At 54.5% G+C, this 16,695-nt stretch overlaps 1 protein-coding gene across 1 annotated transcript; it reads left to right on the top strand.

Moving 5' to 3' along the window:
* Positions 1 to 4,502: 4,502 nt before the first annotated feature.
* On the top strand, positions 4,503 to 14,321 carry LOC129197790 (EF-hand calcium-binding domain-containing protein 12-like). The gene is made up of 12 exons (XM_054806528.1): positions 4,503 to 4,536; positions 5,647 to 5,752; positions 6,443 to 6,551; positions 6,962 to 7,123; positions 8,311 to 8,568; positions 8,707 to 8,898; positions 9,651 to 9,804; positions 10,302 to 10,528; positions 11,400 to 11,549; positions 11,639 to 11,744; positions 12,435 to 12,543; positions 14,303 to 14,321. The coding sequence occupies exons 4-9, from the start codon at positions 6,983 to 6,985 to the stop codon at positions 11,451 to 11,453; spliced, it is 1,026 nt and encodes a 341-aa protein (XP_054662503.1). The 5' UTR covers positions 4,503 to 4,536; positions 5,647 to 5,752; positions 6,443 to 6,551; positions 6,962 to 6,982; the 3' UTR covers positions 11,454 to 11,549; positions 11,639 to 11,744; positions 12,435 to 12,543; positions 14,303 to 14,321.
* The last annotated feature ends 2,374 nt before the right edge of the window (positions 14,322 to 16,695 follow it).

Below are 16,695 nucleotides of genomic sequence, written 5' to 3'. Positions count from 1 at the left end.
CCCCTGTTTCCTTTGGACCCCGTGTCTGTGTTGACTCAGAAAGGCTGTTAACACACGTCACCGCGCAGTGCGTTTCCTTGCTGGATGGAAGTCCCACGGAATTGGGGGTCAGCCTTGCACTGGTCAGGGTGGTGGCCAGGAGGGGCATGCCAGTATCTCCAGGTGCCTGTGATTGCACAGGATGCAAATCCTCTCGTCGTTCCATCCAGAGGGCCGCATCGGGCTGCATGTCCCGGAGCCTGACTGACGGGAAAAGCCCGTCTCCTTCATTTCCTTGGTGGCACGTCTGAGCGTTACAGCTCAGGCTTATCCCTGTCTCTGTGGAGGGGAAGACGACAGTTGGGTGACGAGAGCTCGCTCTGCTGCCGAAGCGGGTGAGCAGCGTGAGCACAGGATGGAGAAGAAACTCTTCCTGCAGTCATACCGACTCAGCCCGCTGCGTATTTTCAGATCGTTGCCCCAGCGTGCAAGCGCAGAAGGAAGGCAGGCCAAAACCACTCCGTTCGAGAGCCCTGAATTGCCATTGCCTACTTCTGAAGAACAGCGGCAGACAGGACAGGTACGCAATATGGATTGAGGCACTTGTTGTGTCACTGGATTGCGGAAAATCAAGCGGGGATCTCGTGGGAGAAATAGGTGCATAAAAAAATACGCAGATACCGATTCTGAGTAGATCTCTTACTGTGGCTCACTTTCCCATTCAATCACCTATTTGGAGTATTGTTCATCTCGGAAGAGGAACCGCAGCCCTTTTCAAAAAGCAGCTCTTTGATGACTTCTTAGTTCATTGGTCATAACGGAAGGGCTTTCTGGTTGCATCTCTAAGAACTGCTTGTCAACAGAAACTGGGAAAAAGGGAAGATGGGAGAAAGAAGGGCATTATTTAAAACAAAAACAAACAAAAAAACCCCAGACCAAACCAAACCAGATGAGAGTGACTGTGACTATTGCATTTCTGGGTTCCTGTAGCAAAGAGAGCCTGTATTTGGGATGAACGGTAGAAGAAAACTGGAGGCATCCCTGCCCAAAAGGAAGGAGACAGAAGAGAATGGAAAATCAGGAAGTGTCAGCTTGCCAGAATTGCCACAACCGCAAGCCGGGACAGAAAGCGACAAGATGCCGAGGGCCCAGGTACAGGAGTATCCACAGAGCAGCCTTCTTCTGGTTGGGGGTGGCACCGAGTTGGGAAGGTCTCCAAGTCCCGGCAGCATCGCTCCCCGCAAGGAGCGGGGCGGGTGGCTGTGGTTTTCATTCTCGCCTGCTCACTGCTGTGAGGGAGGAGTTGCTGGTAGAGGCCAAGGGGCAAAACGAGCAGGCGGCCAGGCTGAGGGCATCAGTGGGCCTGCTCCGTCCCTGCCTGGAGAGGAGGCCACCTCTGCCCAGGCGCCGGCTCTGGACCTCGAGCAGGATCTCTCCCAGGCACGTGGCTTGAGCCAGCTCCAGCCGGCGGTGTGGAGAGGGAGAGCTGTCTCTCCAAGTAGCGTGGAGAGCTCTCCGGCCGTTCTTCATAAGCAAGATGGCCGACACGTTATTTCAGCTGCTTCCTGGTGTCAGGGAGCCAGCCTGGTGTGAAATGCTTAATGATGGTGACGATAGGGTTGAGTGCTTGTGGGTAAGAATGAGGGGGAAGGCCAAACAGGGCCGCTGTCATGGTGGGAATGTGTTACAGACCACCCCATGAGGACGAAATAGAGTTTTCGATTCTGGGGGAAGTAAGGAGGGGGGGTCAGCAGAACTGCCACCTTGGACTTCCGGAGGGCAGACTTTGGCCTGTTTAGGAGCCTGGTTGGCAGAGTCCCCTGGGAGGCAGTCCCGACGGGCAGAGGAGTCCAGGAAGGCTGGACGTTCTTCAAGAAGGAAATCTGAAAGGCGCAGGAGCGGGCCGTCCCCACGTGCCGAAAGACGGGCCGGTGGGGAAGAAGAGCGGCCTGGCTGAACAGAGAGCTTTGGCTCAGGGAAAATCTCAGGGAAGAAGAGAGAGTCCTAGCTGACCGGGGAGGTCCCAGTTGACCGGAGGTTAGCCAATGTGACGCCCATCCACAGGAAGGGCCGGAAGGAGGATCCGGGGAGCTACAGGCCTGTCAGTCTGACCTGGGTGCCGGGGAAGGTTATGGAGCAGATCACCTTGATGGCCACGGTTTAGTGGTGGACTTGGCAGCGCTAGGTTAACGGTTGGACGTGATGATCTTAAAGGTCTTTTCCAACCTAAACAAGTCAATGATTCTATGATTATTTTTGCTCCACCTGTGGCAAGACCAGCTTCTCCCTTTCTGAAACCAACTTGGGCCACAGATTTCTGTCATTTTTCTGTCTTGCAGCTGTCCCAGGAGGAGGAAGATCGCCTCAGGCCCACAGAGATCACCTCTGGTATAGAAGAGGGTCTACAAACGGCGGAGGCTTGGAATCAGGGCAGGAGGCAGTTGCGAACCGAGCTGGAAAGCTTCGGGGACATTGAAAAATGGCTGAGACAAAAACCTTCCCAAAATGATCAAGAAAAAAGATACCGGGAAAGACCAAAGGCACGCAGAGCAGACAGGAGGGCTGTTGTCCAGTCGGCCGTGACCGACAGCCTGGACGTAAGTACGGAAGGGCACAGGAAGTAGCGTCTGCGGTCAGGTCAGTAGCGACGCCGCTTTAGCCTAGCCGATGCCACATCGACAGGCATGGCGGTCGTGGACGACGGTGATCTCGGAGCATTTTCTAATCCTTTTCAGCAGTCACCGCCAAAGAGCAGCCAGCCCCAGAAGGGCAGCATTCCCCTTGTTTGTACACCATACCCCCAGGCTCTTGTCACGCCGCATAACCTCCTGCAGAAAAAGAAGCTGAGGCTGGTGGACGTATTCAAGAAGGCTGGCATGGAGAGGAGGAAGATCAAGAGAGAAGACTTCATTAAAGTCATCAAGGAGGTACGTCAGGAACAGAAAAGCAAGGAACGCCTGCAACTCTGCCCTATTTTCCTGCATGCCAACCCAGAGCAAACGGAAGAGCTTCAGCAAGGGGCGTTTTTGCTTGCCTTACTCTCAGAGAATGGCTCCCACGAGCTGTGAAAAGCTGAAGGGCAAAGGGAGGGGCAAGCTGCAGAGATGCACCTAGAGCAAGTCTCAGGCGGGAGTGAACAAAGCCATTGCCTCACACACTTGGGAGGCAGTCGGTGCTCAGTACTGTTGCTGTCAGGATCCTGCTGTAGACCCTGAACTAGCATCGAGCTTCCCAGTGTTGACACTTGGTCTTTCCCCCACCAAGCTCCTACGTCTCCCCGCTGCACCGCCTTTCCGTACATGTCTGTGCTGCACGGCTCACGCTGGGCCTCTCTTTCCACAGGCCGCAGCGTGACAGACCTGTGAAGAGCACGGTCCAGTTTCTTTAGGGTTTAGCCATTGCAATATTAACGGATATTCTAGTTGGAGCCACAGTATCTTCCTGAAACCCAGAGGGCTGGGAAGTTTGGCACAGTAAAAGCCGAGGGCTCTGCAGGGGGCAGCAGATGACCGGTCGAGTTGTGAATGCTTGATAAACCTGAGGAAACCTCAGCAGGTTGCTTTTGCGCCGTGCTTCCCTGCAAAAGCACCTGGAACAAGAGCAAAGCTCGCTCCTCCCACGCTGGGGCACGCCTTGATCTTTTGGTGATCCCACCGTCCTTTTCTGTTTTGGTTGCCAGACCAAAGTTCCCATCAGTGACAAGGATCTGGAGGACGCGGTCATCTTCTTGACTTCCTCAAAACTGGGGAATCTTACAAGTCCCGAAGACCTGACTGAGTGTCAAAAGCAGTGGCTGGAAATGAGGAAAGGACAATCCCAAGAGAGCAGAACAGGTGAGAGGAGAGCACTGGGTTGGGAAAGCATCTCTGTACAGACAGGAAATGCCAAAGTGGGTCGAGCACCCGGCTCCTTGAGGCCATTGTCCTAGAGCAGAGTGGCCAGAAGGGGACTTGTAGGGAAAGGCTGAAGGATTCGGGGGCTGTGCAATACCGTAGTTAGCCCAATGGCAGGAGGCAGGTGATCCCGCCTTTCAGGTCGGGATCAAAGTCTGAACGCTGGGGTTTAACATCCAGTACTGGATTTTGTTTGTTAGCATTCATCATCCAGCTCATCCAAAGCAGACCCTTTCTCCGGCTGTTGGTGGCAGCTGGAAAGCAGCGCTTCAGAAGAGCTTATACTTTAGTAAGCGCCGTTGGGAGTTCTGATCAGCACACCATGCCAACCCCCTTTGTCTTAAGCATGGATCAGATGTTTGTTTCTGCTACGCTCTAACGTGGCTTCTACGTTCTAACGTGGGCTTTTTGTTTGTTTGTTTCTTCATCTGTCCTAGGGGTAGAAGCTCAGTTCCAGAAAGCCACCTGCAAAACTGCCACTTGTCCACCACCTGCTGGGGGCACAGCCAAAGGGATGAAGCCTCGTGCTCCTACCAAGCCCGAAAGACAGTTAATACGCTTGGAGGTTCCACCAGTCAACACCAAGCCAGAACGACAAAACCTGAGCTGTGATGAAATGGAAGAGACTGGAAAGCTCTCTCTTTCTCGGAGACGGTGGGAGAAGGTACCGTGTCTGTGGGAGGAGAACAAGCGCACCCGTACGCCTTGGCGAATGCGGGCGCTTTAGAGGACAGCGCAGCGGGAAAGGAAGGGGCAAGGGGTCGTTGTGACTATTAGCCTATTGGCTTCTCAGTACTCCCTTGTCCACGTGGTGCCTTGCAGCTGAGGTGCTACAAGCCGTCTCAAAGAATTTGTTTGGCTTCTGAACAGTTGGTGAGAGAAACACTTTTTCTGGGTAACTGGCTAGAAGAAGGAGGAGGTGGCTTAGGAGGAGGAGGAGGAGGAGAAGTTGAAGCAGTTTCTACGTGTGGGGACGGCGTCCTCTTCTGATCTTCTGGTCGACCTGTCCACCAGACTCTGATTTGTCCCTTGAGGTGCCGATAAGCACTTTGTCCTGTTCAGTTGTGAGGCTCAGCGCAGGACGGTCCAACAGAAATGGAACAGTGACCGAGTCATTCGCTCGCTCCGAAAATGTTTTCTTTGGAGGGCGGTGGGGTGGATGAACTCTGGCAGAATGCAGGGCTACCTCCTCTTGCCAACGTGCTGCCCCACAGTCAGCGGCAATGGGGAGAGCCTGTGGCTCCCTGACACAAGCAGAAAGGGGACGGTAACTGCCTGCCTTTTTTCACCTGAGGCACCTGTGCGCGGTGTGCTGCTCTTCTGCTAAGGCCTCCAAGGAGTATCTGTCTGAGGGGCCAGCCCCGGATGGGAACTGAACTCCCGGAGGAGGCACTGTCCCTGTGATGCCATTGCAGGGTGCCGACTCCTGGTTGCAGACGCTTTGGAGATGAACCCTGCCTGTAGCTTCTCTGAAGGGAATGCAGCAACTCCAGGGCCCCAGCGAATGCTAATCGGGACCTGCCCTTTACTTGCAGAGCAAAGACAGCCCGATAGAATGGAAAGAAAAGATGCCGGATGGTGAGATCTGACTAATGTGGCTGTCGGGGGTTGAACAGGATCAAGGGCTGGTGCCAGGAAGGGCTTAAGGCCTCCCTCCAAGAAAACAGGTCTCAGAAGGAATCCCGGTGAGGCCTCGCGCAGCTTCTAACATTGCAGAGCAGATCTGTGCCTCCCCCTGCCTGTTGTAAGAGGTTTTCTCCCTTCACACTTGCAGCGGCTGTTCATCGCACATTACGCCTTCTGCGAAGGGGCGTTTCTCCAAATCGCTTAGCCAGAGCTCAGACGGAGGAAGCAGCGGAGAGAAGAGGGTCCCCTGGCAGGTGAGACACTGAAAGGACTCGATCAGAGCGGCCTTGTGCTCTAGTCCTTGTGCGGGATGTTTTATAGGCTCCTGCAGGAAAGGAGGCTGGAAGGGCTCTCGGGAGGTCCTAGTCCAAGCAGCTGGTCCAAGCAGAGTCAGCTATGAGCTGAGGTCAGACCAGGTTGCTCAGGCCTTTGTCCAGTCTTGTCTTCAAAGCCTTCAGGGACGGAGGCTGTCCAGGCTCTCTGAGAAACCCGTTCCCCTGTTTCCTTTGGACCCCGTGTCTGTGTTGACTCAGAAAGGCTGTTAACACACGTCACCGCGCAGTGCGTTTCCTTGCTGGATGGAAGTCCCACGGAATTGGGGGTCAGCCTTGCACTGGTCAGGGTGGTGGCCAGGAGGGGCATGCCAGTATCTCCAGGTGCCTGTGATTGCACAGGATGCAAATCCTCTCGTCGTTCCATCCAGAGGGCCGCATCGGGCTGCATGTCCCGGAGCCTGACTGACGGGAAAAGCCCGTCTCCTTCATTTCCTTGGTGGCACGTCTGAGCGTTACAGCTCAGGCTTATCCCTGTCTCTGTGGAGGGGAAGACGACAGTTGGGTGACGAGAGCTCGCTCTGCTGCCGAAGCGGGTGAGCAGCGTGAGCACAGGATGGAGAAGAAACTCTTCCTGCAGTCATACCGACTCAGCCCGCTGCGTATTTTCAGATCGTTGCCCCAGCGTGCAAGCGCAGAAGGAAGGCAGGCCAAAACCACTCCGTTCGAGAGCCCTGAATTGCCATTGCCTACTTCTGAAGAACAGCGGCAGACAGGACAGGTACGCAATATGGATTGAGGCACTTGTTGTGTCACTGGATTGCGGAAAATCAAGCGGGGATCTCGTGGGAGAAATAGGTGCATAAAAAAATACGCAGATACCGATTCTGAGTAGATCTCTTACTGTGGCTCACTTTCCCATTCAATCACCTATTTGGAGTATTGTTCATCTCGGAAGAGGAACCGCAGCCCTTTTCAAAAAGCAGCTCTTTGATGACTTCTTAGTTCATTGGTCATAACAGAAGGGCTTTCTGGTTGCATCTCTAAGAACTGCTTGTCAACAGAAACTGGGAAAAAGGGAAGATGGGAGAAAGAAGGGCATTATTTAAAACAAAAACAAACAAAAAAACCCCAGACCAAACCAAACCAGATGAGAGTGACTGTGACTATTGCATTTCTGGGTTCCTGTAGCAAAGAGAGCCTGTATTTGGGATGAACGGTAGAAGAAAACTGGAGGCATCCCTGCCCAAAAGGAAGGAGACAGAAGAGAATGGAAAATCAGGAAGTGTCAGCTTGCCAGAATTGCCACAACCGCAAGCCGGGACAGAAAGCGACAAGATGCCGAGGGCCCAGGTACAGGAGTATCCACAGAGCAGCCTTCTTCTGGTTGGGGGTGGCACCGAGTTGGGAAGGTCTCCAAGTCCCGGCAGCATCGCTCCCCGCAAGGAGCGGGGCGGGTGGCTGTGGTTTTCATTCTCGCCTGCTCACTGCTGTGAGGGAGGAGTTGCTGGTAGAGGCCAAGGGGCAAAACGAGCAGGCGGCCAGGCTGAGGGCATCAGTGGGCCTGCTCCGTCCCTGCCTGGAGAGGAGGCCACCTCTGCCCAGGCGCCGGCTCTGGACCTCGAGCAGGATCTCTCCCAGGCACGTGGCTTGAGCCAGCTCCAGCCGGCGGTGTGGAGAGGGAGAGCTGTCTCTCCAAGTAGCGTGGAGAGCTCTCCGGCCGTTCTTCATAAGCAAGATGGCCGACACGTTATTTCAGCTGCTTCCTGGTGTCAGGGAGCCAGCCTGGTGTGAAATGCTTAATGATGGTGACGATAGGGTTGAGTGCTTGTGGGTAAGAACGAGGGGGAAGGCCAAACAGGGCCGCTGTCATGGTGGGAATGTGTTACAGACCACCCCATGAGGACGAAATAGAGTTTTCGATTCTGGGGGAAGTAAGGAGGGGGGGTCAGCAGAACTGCCACCTTGGACTTCCGGAGGGCAGACTTTGGCCTGTTTAGGAGCCTGGTTGGCAGAGTCCCCTGGGAGGCAGTCCCGACGGGCAGAGGAGTCCAGGAAGGCTGGACGTTCTTCAAGAAGGAAATCTGAAAGGCGCAGGAGCGGGCCGTCCCCACGTGCCGAAAGACGGGCCGGTGGGGAAGAAGAGCGGCCTGGCTGAACAGAGAGCTTTGGCTCAGGGAAAATCTCAGGGAAGAAGAGAGAGTCCTAGCTGACCGGGGAGGTCCCAGTTGACCGGAGGTTAGCCAATGTGACGCCCATCCACAGGAAGGGCCGGAAGGAGGATCCGGGGAGCTACAGGCCTGTCAGTCTGACCTGGGTGCCGGGGAAGGTTATGGAGCAGATCACCTTGATGGCCACGGTTTAGTGGTGGACTTGGCAGCGCTAGGTTAACGGTTGGACGTGATGATCTTAAAGGTCTTTTCCAACCTAAACAAGTCAATGATTCTATGATTATTTTTGCTCCACCTGTGGCAAGACCAGCTTCTCCCTTTCTGAAACCAACTTGGGCCACAGATTTCTGTCATTTTTCTGTCTTGCAGCTGTCCCAGGAGGAGGAAGATCGCCTCAGGCCCACAGAGATCACCTCTGGTATAGAAGAGGGTCTACAAACGGCGGAGGCTTGGAATCAGGGCAGGAGGCAGTTGCGAACCGAGCTGGAAAGCTTCGGGGACATTGAAAAATGGCTGAGACAAAAACCTTCCCAAAATGATCAAGAAAAAAGATACCGGGAAAGACCAAAGGCACGCAGAGCAGACAGGAGGGCTGTTGTCCAGTCGGCCGTGACCGACAGCCTGGACGTAAGTACGGAAGGGCACAGGAAGTAGCGTCTGCGGTCAGGTCAGTAGCGACGCCGCTTTAGCCTAGCCGATGCCACATCGACAGGCATGGCGGTCGTGGACGACGGTGATCTCGGAGCATTTTCTAATCCTTTTCAGCAGTCACCGCCAAAGAGCAGCCAGCCCCAGAAGGGCAGCATTCCCCTTGTTTGTACACCATACCCCCAGGCTCTTGTCACGCCGCATAACCTCCTGCAGAAAAAGAAGCTGAGGCTGGTGGACGTATTCAAGAAGGCTGGCATGGAGAGGAGGAAGATCAAGAGAGAAGACTTCATTAAAGTCATCAAGGAGGTACGTCAGGAACAGAAAAGCAAGGAACGCCTGCAACTCTGCCCTATTTTCCTGCATGCCAACCCAGAGCAAACGGAAGAGCTTCAGCAAGGGGCGTTTTTGCTTGCCTTACTCTCAGAGAATGGCTCCCACGAGCTGTGAAAAGCTGAAGGGCAAAGGGAGGGGCAAGCTGCAGAGATGCACCTAGAGCAAGTCTCAGGCGGGAGTGAACAAAGCCATTGCCTCACACACTTGGGAGGCAGTCGGTGCTCAGTACTGTTGCTGTCAGGATCCTGCTGTAGACCCTGAACTAGCATCGAGCTTCCCAGTGTTGACACTTGGTCTTTCCCCCACCAAGCTCCTACGTCTCCCCGCTGCACCGCCTTTCCGTACATGTCTGCGCTGCACGGCTCACGCTGGGCCTCTCTTTCCACAGGCCGCAGCGTGACAGACCTGTGAAGAGCACGGTCCAGTTTCTTTAGGGTTTAGCCATTGCGATATTAACGGATATTCTAGTTGGAGCCACAGTATCTTCCTGAAACCCAGAGGGCTGGGAAGTTTGGCACAGTAAAAGCCGAGGGCTCTGCAGGGGGCAGCAGATGACCGGTCGAGTTGTGAATGCTTGATAAACCTGAGGAAACCTCAGCAGGTTGCTTTTGCGCCGTGCTTCCCTGCAAAAGCACCTGGAACAAGAGCAAAGCTCGCTCCTCCCACGCTGGGGCACACCTTGATCTTTTGGTGATCCCACCGTCCTTTTCTGTTTTGGTTGCCAGACCAAAGTTCCCATCAGCGACAAGGATCTGGAGGACGCGGTCATCTTCTTGACTTCCTCAAAACCGGGGAATCTTACAAGTCCCGAAGACCTGACTGAGTGTCAAAAGCAGTGGCTGGAAATGAGGAAAGGACAATCCCAAGAGAGCAGAACAGGTGAGAGGAGAGCACTGGGTTGGGAAAGCATCTCTGTACAGACAGGAAATGCCAAAGTGGGTCGAGCACCCGGCTCCTTGAGGCCATTGTCCTAGAGCAGAGTGGCCAGAAGGGGACTTGTAGGGAAAGGCTGAAGGATTCGGGGGCTGTGCAATACCGTAGTTAGCCCAATGGCAGGAGGCAGGTGATCCCGCCTTTCAGGTCGGGATCAAAGTCTGAACGCTGGGGTTTAACATCCAGTACTGGATTTTGTTTGTTAGCATTCATCATCCAGCTCATCCAAAGCAGACCCTTTCTCCGGCTGTTGGTGGCAGCTGGAAAGCAGCGCTTCAGAAGAGCTTATACTTTAGTAAGCGCCGTTGGGAGTTCTGATCAGCACACCATGCCAACCCCCTTTGTCTTAAGCATGGATCAGATGTTTGTTTCTGCTACGCTCTAACGTGGCTTCTACGTTCTAACGTGGGCTTTTTGTTTGTTTGTTTCTTCATCTGTCCTAGGGGTAGAAGCTCAGTTCCAGAAAGCCACCTGCAAAACTGCCACTTGTCCACCACCTGCTGGGGGCACAGCCAAAGGGATGAAGCCTCGTGCTCCTACCAAGCCCGAAAGACAGTTAATACGCTTGGAGGTTCCACCAGTCAACACCAAGCCAGAACGACAAAACCTGAGCTGTGATGAAATGGAAGAGACTGGAAAGCTCTCTCTTTCTCGGAGACGGTGGGAGAAGGTACCGTGTCTGTGGGAGGAGAACAAGCGCACCCGTACGCCTTGGCGAATGCGGGCGCTTTAGAGGACAGCGCAGCGGGAAAGGAAGGGGCAAGGGGTCGTTGTGACTATTAGCCTATTGGCTTCTCAGTACTCCCTTGTCCACGTGGTGCCTTGCAGCTGAGGTGCTACAAGCCGTCTCAAAGAATTTGTTTGGCTTCTGAACAGTTGGTGAGAGAAACACTTTTTCTGGGTAACTGGCTAGAAGAAGGAGGAGGTGGCTTAGGAGGAGGAGGAGGAGGAGAAGTTGAAGCAGTTTCTACGTGTGGGGACGGCGTCCTCTTCTGATCTTCTGGTCGACCTGTCCACCAGACTCTGATTTGTCCCTTGAGGTGCCGATAAGCACTTTGTCCTGTTCAGTTGTGAGGCTCAGCGCAGGATGGTCCAACAGAAATGGAACAGTGACCGAGTCATTCGCTCGCTCCGAAAATGTTTTCTTTGGAGGGCGGTGGGGTGGATGAACTCTGGCAGAATGCAGGGCTACCTCCTCTTGCCAACGTGCTGCCCCACAGTCAGCGGCAATGGGGAGAGCCTGTGGCTCCCTGACACAAGCAGAAAGGGGACGGTAACTGCCTGCCTTTTTTCACCTGAGGCACCTGTGCGCGGTGTGCTGCTCTTCTGCTAAGGCCTCCAAGGAGTATCTGTCTGAGGGGCCAGCCCCGGATGGGAACTGAACTCCCGGAGGAGGCACTGTCCCTGTGATGCCATTGCAGGGTGCCGACTCCTGGTTGCAGACGCTTTGGAGATGAACCCTGCCTGTAGCTTCTCTGAAGGGAATGCAGCAACTCCAGGGCCCCAGCGAATGCTAATCGGGACCTGCCCTTTACTTGCAGAGCAAAGACAGCCCGATAGAATGGAAAGAAAAGATGCCGGATGGTGAGATCTGACTAATGTGGCTGTCGGGGGTTGAACAGGATCAAGGGCTGGTGCCAGGAAGGGCTTAAGGCCTCCCTCCAAGAAAACAGGTCTCAGAAGGAATCCCGGTGAGGCCTCGCGCAGCTTCTAACATTGCAGAGCAGATCTGTGCCTCCCCCTGCCTGTTGTAAGAGGTTTTCTCCCTTCACACTTGCAGCGGCTGTTCATCGCACATTACGCCTTCTGCGAAGGGGCGTTTCTCCAAATCGCTTAGCCAGAGCTCAGACGGAGGAAGCAGCGGAGAGAAGAGGGTCCCCTGGCAGGTGAGACACTGAAAGGACTCGATCAGAGCGGCCTTGTGCTCTAGTCCTTGTGCGGGATGTTTTATAGGCTCCTGCAGGAAAGGAGGCTGGAAGGGCTCTCGGGAGGTCCTAGTCCAAGCAGCTGGTCCAAGCAGAGTCAGCTATGAGCTGAGGTCAGACCAGGTTGCTCAGGCCTTTGTCCAGTCTTGTCTTCAAAGCCTTCAGGGACGGAGGCTGTCCAGGCTCTCTGAGAAACCCGTTCCCCTGTTTCCTTTGGACCCCGTGTCTGTGTTGACTCAGAAAGGCTGTTAACACACGTCACCGCGCAGTGCGTTTCCTTGCTGGATGGAAGTCCCACGGAATTGGGGGTCAGCCTTGCACTGGTCAGGGTGGTGGCCAGGAGGGGCATGCCAGTATCTCCAGGTGCCTGTGATTGCACAGGATGCAAATCCTCTCGTCGTTCCATCCAGAGGGCCGCATCGGGCTGCATGTCCCGGAGCCTGACTGACGGGAAAAGCCCGTCTCCTTCATTTCCTTGGTGGCACGTCTGAGCGTTACAGCTCAGGCTTATCCCTGTCTCTGTGGAGGGGAAGACGACAGTTGGGTGACGAGAGCTCGCTCTGCTGCCGAAGCGGGTGAGCAGCGTGAGCACAGGATGGAGAAGAAACTCTTCCTGCAGTCATACCGACTCAGCCCGCTGCGTATTTTCAGATCGTTGCCCCAGCGTGCAAGCGCAGAAGGAAGGCAGGCCAAAACCACTCCGTTCGAGAGCCCTGAATTGCCATTGCCTACTTCTGAAGAACAGCGGCAGACAGGACAGGTACGCAATATGGATTGAGGCACTTGTTGTGTCACTGGATTGCGGAAAATCAAGCGGGGATCTCGTGGGAGAAATAGGTGCATAAAAAAATACGCAGATACCGATTCTGAGTAGATCTCTTACTGTGGCTCACTTTCCCATTCAATCACCTATTTGGAGTATTGTTCATCTCGGAAGAGGAACCGCAGCCCTTTTCAAAAAGCAGCTCTTTGATGACTTCTTAGTTCATTGGTCATAACGGAAGGGCTTTCTGGTTGCATCTCTAAGAACTGCTTGTCAACAGAAACTGGGAAAAAGGGAAGATGGGAGAAAGAAGGGCATTATTTAAAACAAAAACAAACAAAAAAACCCCAGACCAAACCAAACCAGATGAGAGTGACTGTGACTATTGCATTTCTGGGTTCCTGTAGCAAAGAGAGCCTGTATTTGGGATGAACGGTAGAAGAAAACTGGAGGCATCCCTGCCCAAAAGGAAGGAGACAGAAGAGAATGGAAAATCAGGAAGTGTCAGCTTGCCAGAATTGCCACAACCGCAAGCCGGGACAGAAAGCGACAAGATGCCGAGGGCCCAGGTACAGGAGTATCCACAGAGCAGCCTTCTTCTGGTTGGGGGTGGCACCGAGTTGGGAAGGTCTCCAAGTCCCGGCAGCATCGCTCCCCGCAAGGAGCGGGGCGGGTGGCTGTGGTTTTCATTCTCGCCTGCTCACTGCTGTGAGGGAGGAGTTGCTGGTAGAGGCCAAGGGGCAAAACGAGCAGGCGGCCAGGCTGAGGGCATCAGTGGGCCTGCTCCGTCCCTGCCTGGAGAGGAGGCCACCTCTGCCCAGGCGCCGGCTCTGGACCTCGAGCAGGATCTCTCCCAGGCACGTGGCTTGAGCCAGCTCCAGCCGGCGGTGTGGAGAGGGAGAGCTGTCTCTCCAAGTAGCGTGGAGAGCTCTCCGGCCGTTCTTCATAAGCAAGATGGCCGACACGTTATTTCAGCTGCTTCCTGGTGTCAGGGAGCCAGCCTGGTGTGAAATGCTTAATGATGGTGACGATAGGGTTGAGTGCTTGTGGGTAAGAATGAGGGGGAAGGCCAAACAGGGCCGCTGTCATGGTGGGAATGTGTTACAGACCACCCCATGAGGACGAAATAGAGTTTTCGATTCTGGGGGAAGTAAGGAGGGGGGGTCAGCAGAACTGCCACCTTGGACTTCCGGAGGGCAGACTTTGGCCTGTTTAGGAGCCTGGTTGGCAGAGTCCCCTGGGAGGCAGTCCCGACGGGCAGAGGAGTCCAGGAAGGCTGGACGTTCTTCAAGAAGGAAATCTGAAAGGCGCAGGAGCGGGCCGTCCCCACGTGCCGAAAGACGGGCCGGTGGGGAAGAAGAGCGGCCTGGCTGAACAGAGAGCTTTGGCTCAGGGAAAATCTCAGGGAAGAAGAGAGAGTCCTAGCTGACCGGGGAGGTCCCAGTTGACCGGAGGTTAGCCAATGTGACGCCCATCCACAGGAAGGGCCGGAAGGAGGATCCGGGGAGCTACAGGCCTGTCAGTCTGACCTGGGTGCCGGGGAAGGTTATGGAGCAGATCACCTTGATGGCCACGGTTTAGTGGTGGACTTGGCAGCGCTAGGTTAACGGTTGGACGTGATGATCTTAAAGGTCTTTTCCAACCTAAACAAGTCAATGATTCTATGATTATTTTTGCTCCACCTGTGGCAAGACCAGCTTCTCCCTTTCTGAAACCAACTTGGGCCACAGATTTCTGTCATTTTTCTGTCTTGCAGCTGTCCCAGGAGGAGGAAGATCGCCTCAGGCCCACAGAGATCACCTCTGGTATAGAAGAGGGTCTACAAACGGCGGAGGCTTGGAATCAGGGCAGGAGGCAGTTGCGAACCGAGCTGGAAAGCTTTGGGGACATTGAAAAATGGCTGAGACAAAAACCTTCCCAAAATGATCAAGAAAAAAGATACCGGGAAAGACCAAAGGCACGCAGAGCAGACAGGAGGGCTGTTGTCCAGTCGGCCGTGACCGACAGCCTGGACGTAAGTACGGAAGGGCACAGGAAGTAGCGTCTGCGGTCAGGTCAGTAGCGACGCCGCTTTAGCCTAGCCGATGCCACATCGACAGGCATGGCGGTCGTGGACGACGGTGATCTCGGAGCATTTTCTAATCCTTTTCAGCAGTCACCGCCAAAGAGCAGCCAGCCCCAGAAGGGCAGCATTCCCCTTGTTTGTACACCATACCCCCAGGCTCTTGTCACGCCGCATAACCTCCTGCAGAAAAAGAAGCTGAGGCTGGTGGACGTATTCAAGAAGGCTGGCATGGAGAGGAGGAAGATCAAGAGAGAAGACTTCATTAAAGTCATCAAGGAGGTACGTCAGGAACAGAAAAGCAAGGAACGCCTGCAACTCTGCCCTATTTTCCTGCATGCCAACCCAGAGCAAACGGAAGAGCTTCAGCAAGGGGCGTTTTTGCTTGCCTTACTCTCAGAGAATGGCTCCCACGAGCTGTGAAAAGCTGAAGGGCAAAGGGAGGGGCAAGCTGCAGAGATGCACCTAGAGCAAGTCTCAGGCGGGAGTGAACAAAGCCATTGCCTCACACACTTGGGAGGCAGTCGGTGCTCAGTACTGTTGCTGTCAGGATCCTGCTGTAGACCCTGAACTAGCATCGAGCTTCCCAGTGTTGACACTTGGTCTTTCCCCCACCAAGCTCCTACGTCTCCCCGCTGCACCGCCTTTCCGTACATGTCTGCGCTGCACGGCTCACGCTGGGCCTCTCTTTCCACAGGCCGCAGCGTGACAGACCTGTGAAGAGCACGGTCCAGTTTCTTTAGGGTTTAGCCATTGCGATATTAACGGATATTCTAGTTGGAGCCACAGTATCTTCCTGAAACCCAGAGGGCTGGGAAGTTTGGCACAGTAAAAGCCGAGGGCTCTGCAGGGGGCAGCAGATGACCGGTCGAGTTGTGAATGCTTGATAAACCTGAGGAAACCTCAGCAGGTTGCTTTTGCGCCGTGCTTCCCTGCAAAAGCACCTGGAACAAGAGCAAAGCTCGCTCCTCCCACGCTGGGGCACGCCTTGATCTTTTGGTGATCCCACCGTCCTTTTCTGTTTTGGTTGCCAGACCAAAGTTCCCATCAGCGACAAGGATCTGGAGGACGCGGTCATCTTCTTGACTTCCTCAAAACCGGGGAATCTTACAAGTCCCGAAGACCTGACTGAGTGTCAAAAGCAGTGGCTGGAAATGAGGAAAGGACAATCCCAAGAGAGCAGAACAGGTGAGAGGAGAGCACTGGGTTGGGAAAGCATCTCTGTACAGACAGGAAATGCCAAAGTGGGTCGAGCACCCGGCTCCTTGAGGCCATTGTCCTAGAGCAGAGTGGCCAGAAGGGGACTTGTAGGGAAAGGCTGAAGGATTCGGGGGCTGTGCAATACCGTAGTTAGCCCAATGGCAGGAGGCAGGTGATCCCGCCTTTCAGGTCGGGATCAAAGTCTGAACGCTGGGGTTTAACATCCAGTACTGGATTTTGTTTGTTAGCATTCATCATCCAGCTCATCCAAAGCAGACCCTTTCTCCGGCTGTTGGTGGCAGCTGGAAAGCAGCGCTTCAGAAGAGCTTATACTTTAGTAAGCGCCGTTGGGAGTTCTGATCAGCACACCATGCCAACCCCCTTTGTCTTAAGCATGGATCAGATGTTTGTTTCTGCTACGCTCTAACGTGGCTTCTACGGTCTAACATGGGCTTTTTGTTTGTCATTCGGTCGCTCCGAAAATGTTTTCTTTGGAGGGCGGTGGGGTGGATGAACTCTGGCAGAATGCAGGGCTACCTCCTCCTGCCAACGTGCTGCCCCACAGTCAGCGGCAATGGGGAGAGCCTGTGGCTCCCTGACACAAGCAGAAAGGGGACGGTAACTGCCTGCCTTTTTTCACCTGAGGCACCTGTGCGCGGTGTGCTGCTCTTCTGCTAAGGCCTCCAAGGAGTATCTGTCTGAGGGGCCAGCCCCGGATGGGAACTGAACTCCCGGAGGAGGCACTGTCCCTGTGATGCCATTGCAGGGTGCCGACTCCTGGTTGCAGACGCTTTGGAGATGAACCCTGCCTGTAGCTTCTCTGAAGGGAATGCAGCAACTCCAGGGCCCCAGCGAATGCTAATCGGGACCTGCCCTTTACTTGCAGA

Source organism: Grus americana, chromosome 29 (genome assembly GCF_028858705.1).
Source record: "Grus americana isolate bGruAme1 chromosome 29, bGruAme1.mat, whole genome shotgun sequence".
NCBI classification, from domain to species: Eukaryota; Metazoa; Chordata; class Aves; order Gruiformes; family Gruidae; genus Grus; species Grus americana.
The sequence above is the reverse complement of the archived record's forward strand: the minus strand, read 5'-3'. Positions and strand labels throughout refer to the sequence as shown.